We start from the raw sequence: 4,854 nt of genomic DNA on the forward strand, positions 1-4,854 counted from the left end.
ATTTAAGAATTCGCAGCGCCTAATCCCTATATTTAATTTCCTAGTACCCCCCTATATGGTCGAAAAAATAACTTGAGTTTAAGCACCTCGTAAAACATGGTGACGTGTAAATACGGGTGAAGCAAATATATATATACAACGTGTAGACTATTTGATGACGTATAGTTAGAATTTAATGATTGATTATTAATTCTCAAAATGTTAAATTAAAATGATATGAGTGTTGTCTCTGGACGTGATATTATTATTATTATTATGTGGCATCCCTGCATGGGCATTGCATGAATTTGATGATATTCAAAATTAATGAGTTTGTAGAATTCGCCACCATCTCCTGCGATTCTGCCTGTGTGGAACAAGAACATGTAGAATGCAACCACAATTCTCATCCGAGTTGACTCACCCACTACTCTCATATCATTTTCACATTTCTCTCCATCCCATTTTCTCTCCCTCTTCCGCTCATATTTTTTTCCGCACATGCGTTTCATAACCCTCGTTCTTCAATTTTGATTCGCCACCGCACTTGCAGCGACTCCTCGCACTGAATCTTCTCGATTCCCAACGATTCGGATTCTTCAGTTTGGAGGAATTGGGGCTGATTCCTCGAGGTGGATGTGATGCGACAAGTCGCGACAAATTGGGGCTGATTCGCGGTGGATGGGATCAATTAGGGCACGTTTAAATGGTGAAATTCAAAAGAGTTAGGGATTTCTACAGATCGGTACTATAGCGTTTGGATGGGGAATACATGCGCAGGGCCAAAGACAGGGAAGAATGGATTCTTCCAATCCATGACCGCCGCCGTCTGGAAGCCCAAGCAGGGCCTTCCGGCGCCGGATCAGGACTCCGGCGACAGCACCCAAAACAAGGAGAACTCCGTCAATTCCGACGGCAAGGACTCCGGCTCCACCCGCTCCGATGTGCAGAGCACCCCGCCGACGCCGATGAAAATCACGCCCGACGAGCCGAAGAAACCTGATCCTCCGCCGCCGCCGCAGCAGCAGCAGAACAACCAGCCGCCCAAAGCAGAGACCGCAAACAACACCAATGCCGCCGCTGCCAACGATAAGCCGGCCGATGCAGCAGCGAAACAGAACAAGCCTACTCATATAAAGAGAGTGTCGAGTGCAGGACTGCAGGTGGAGTCAGTTCTGCAGCGGAAAACGGAGAACATGAAGGAGAAGTTTACTCTGGGGAGGAAGCTAGGGCAGGGGCAGTTTGGGACGACGTTCCTGTGCGTGGAGAAGGGGACGAACAAGGAGTTTGCCTGCAAAACCATAGCTAAGAGGAAGCTGACTACCCCCGAGGACGTCGAGGATGTTCGGAGGGAGATTCAGATAATGCACCACTTGGCAGGGCATCCCAACGTCATCTCGATTGTGGGGGCTTTTGAGGATGCTGTGGCGGTTCATGTTGTGATGGAGCTTTGCGCAGGCGGGGAGCTCTTCGATAGGATCATTCAAAGGGGGCATTACACCGAGAGGAAAGCCGCGGAGCTGGCCAGGATAATAGTTGGTGTTGTGCAAGCCTGCCATTCGCTCGGAGTTATGCATAGAGACTTGAAACCTGAGAACTTCCTCTTTGTTAATCAGCAGGAGGAATCGCCGCTTAAGACCATTGATTTTGGGCTCTCTGCTTTCTTCAAGCCAGGTGCTCATTTACCAACTCCTTGTTTTGTTTTTTTTCGTTGAGTTACTTATCACTGCTGAAATCTTGTCCCACTTTGATTGTTTGCGTTTTAAGACCTTTTGATATCAAGGAATGTTTTTCGGGTGATCATAGTAAACTGAAAGCTTTGCAATTTGGAATCATGATAAGAATTATCTTGGCAAATAGTGGTGATCTAGAACTGGGATTTATAGAATTATATCTGTATGTGAAGATCCTTTTTAGATAAATGTATGCAGAGAGAGCCCATGCATAGGCCTTCTATTTCTGCATTAGCACAAATAGCAAAACTTAGATTATTGAAAACCGGTATGCATAATTTGTCGAATACTACCCTGACCTTGGTCTGATGACATGACAATAAATGGAAGAATCGGCAACAGTCATTTGGTACCTGGAAAATGATAATGAATTACCTGGAAAGAATCATCATATCTTCATTGTAGCATTTTGAAAAACATCTTGGTGCGCGTACTCATAACTCTGACTTGTCTGAATTTGTATCCTTTAGTGTTAAATCCAAGGAGAAGCGTGTTTTTACATAACTTTATGTGTGATCAATGTTCTGAAGGAGGTTTCTCTTGTCAATTTCTTTCTACTGAGGGAAAAATTTATTTTTTCCTTCATATGCTACCATTCTTATACTAAAGCCATGCTTTGTTTCTAGACCATTTGATGTGCAAAAATGTCTGGAAATTTCCTTGCTGTACAGTCCCTTGCCCACGCCTGATCAAGTTCTATTTGTTTACTCAGGGGAGACATTCATTGATGTTGTTGGAAGCCCTTACTACGTGGCCCCAGAGGTACTAAGGAAGCATTATGGCCAAGAATGTGATGTTTGGAGTGCGGGAGTTATCATCTACATATTGCTATGTGGAGTTCCACCATTTTGGGATGGTAAGCATTTGTTCTTGATTTGATTCCCTATTGTTAGTTGCAATCTGGTTTCTTGCATGCTAATGTATGCTTTGTTTCAGAAACGGAACAGGGTATTTTCGAGCAGGTTTTGAAAGGTGAACTTGACTTTGTTTCGGAACCTTGGCCTAGTATATCTGAGAGTGCAAAAGATCTTGTCCGGAAAATGCTTGTACGAGACCCTAAGAAGCGGCTCACAGCTCATCAAGTTCTTTGTGAGTATATTATCTCGCTGTTCTCTGATCTATGCTGAAAAAGTTGAATTGCTAGAGAAGATACAAGTTGCAGGAATAAGTAGTGGTATATTTGGTAGAGTACTAAAATGAAATGTTGCTATCTGAGTGCTAGCATCTAACAAGATAATTCACATTCAAAACATATGGAATGTCTATTAAAGTAGGAATATGTTGTGTTCAGGCCATCCATGGGTACAAGTCGGTGGCGTTGCTCCTGATAAGCCTCTTGATTCTGCTGTTCTAAGTCGTCTGAAGCAATTCTCTGCAATGAACAAAATCAAGAAGATTGCCATCAGAGTGAGTTCTTCGGTTCATCCCCTTTCTCTGGGCTGAATGTGTTACTTTTTCAACACTATTTAGTTGAACCGATACAATCTTTATCAGAATCCATATATATGCATGAAACTTTTGATTTTAAGAACAATGAAGTAGTGTCGTTGCATGCTAGTTGCCTTAGTGTCGCTGCAGCTGATGGCAATATCATTCCTTCCAACTCTGCAGGTTATTGCCGAGAGCTTATCTGAGGAGGAAATTGCAGGACTAAAGGAAATGTTTAAAATGATCGATGTAGATAATAGTGGACACATCACCCTAGAAGAACTCAAGAAAGGACTATCAAGAGTTGGCGCCAACCTCAAAGACTCAGAAATAGAGAATCTGATGCAAGCGGTGAGTTGATGATGATGATTAGATGATATATTTATCAATCAAAATCATAACTGTCAGATTTGAGTGGCTGGTTATTATTGTGATATAACTAGATTTGTTGGCAATGCAGGCTGATTTCGACAACAGTGGCACAATAGACTACCGGGAGTTTGTGGCAGCAATGCTGCACCTAAACAAAGTGCAGAAAGAAGATCACATATATGCAGCCTTTTCATATTTCGACAAGGATGGCAGTGGCTACATCACGAGGGACGAGCTCCAGCAAGTCTGCGAGCAATTCGGAATAGAAGACGTCCACCTGGATGACATCATCCGTGAAGTCGACAAAGACAACGTACCTCTCTTACTCTCTTCATCCTTGCAACTGTATGAATTAATGTTGGATTTCTCACAAACTTGTCTTGTTTATTTGTTTTAGGATGGGCGCATTGATTACAGCGAGTTCGTGGCGATGATGCAGGACAGCAGTTTTGGGAGCAAGGTAATACAGGGTAGCATAAGCATGGGAATGAAGGGTTCTTAGAGAAAGTATGATTTTTTTTTTTTTTTTTCAGTTGTGTAAATTTATGTATCAATGCAAGAAAAGAAATTGGATGAATTCTCAGTTGTAGAGATTAGAGTTTTTGTGTTGCATTTGGTTAGGTTATGCTTTCGGTTCTTGAAATTAAATTGTTGTCTATTAGTTTACAAATTACATTATGGAACGGCCATTACAGTTGGTTATACAAGTATTTGGTTAATTTGACTTCATTCATCACGTCTACCTGTTCGTCTCTCATATTGTTCGAAGTCACTTGTATTTGTATGTTTATTTTCTTAAATATTAAGTCTTTAGGTTTGCTTGTGAGTTGTGAGATTTAAAAACATTAGTTTAGTGAATATATGCAATTTGAGAATACCCAGTGGATATTCGTCTGAAAAAAGAATACTAGTGGATTCTGAATACCACTCATGTTTTGAAGTTATAAGTCTCTATAATTTGCATGTGATACGATTTAAAAACATTAATAATATGCGATTCGATTCAAGAACACTAGTGAATATTTTGAATGGTTAGATCCTAATACCACTAGCCGGCAGTGATGCTCACCGCCGGCTAATAGCGTTAACACACTTTATTTACGGTTAATTGATTTTTTCGGCTGCTCTCGCTATTTTCTAATTAAATACTTACACTTCTAAATTTTTATATCACAATACACTATCCAACATAATTTATTCGAATAAAATACATTTACAATAATAAAAATATGCTAAAATTCAACGAACTACAAATTCATAATAATAATAATAATAATAATAAATTTAAGATGTGTAAAATTTAAATTCTTGCTTAATTTGAAGAAGAAGTCATAACCGCCTG

At 40.6% G+C, this 4,854-nt stretch overlaps 1 protein-coding gene across 1 annotated transcript; it reads left to right on the forward strand.

Moving 5' to 3' along the window:
• The first annotated feature begins 221 nt into the window (after positions 1-221).
• Positions 222-4,241, forward strand: LOC130997118 (calcium-dependent protein kinase 20-like). Its single transcript, XM_057922378.1, has 7 exons — positions 222-1,653; positions 2,425-2,568; positions 2,649-2,801; positions 3,004-3,119; positions 3,324-3,491; positions 3,601-3,825; positions 3,910-4,241. Exons 1-7 carry the CDS (start codon positions 741-743, stop codon positions 4,012-4,014), a joined length of 1,824 nt encoding a protein of 607 aa, XP_057778361.1. The 5' UTR covers positions 222-740; the 3' UTR covers positions 4,015-4,241.
• Positions 4,242-4,854: the final 613 nt, after the last annotated feature.

Source organism: Salvia miltiorrhiza, chromosome 8 (assembly GCF_028751815.1).
Source record: "Salvia miltiorrhiza cultivar Shanhuang (shh) chromosome 8, IMPLAD_Smil_shh, whole genome shotgun sequence".
In the NCBI taxonomy this organism is placed as follows: domain Eukaryota; kingdom Viridiplantae; phylum Streptophyta; class Magnoliopsida; order Lamiales; family Lamiaceae; genus Salvia; species Salvia miltiorrhiza.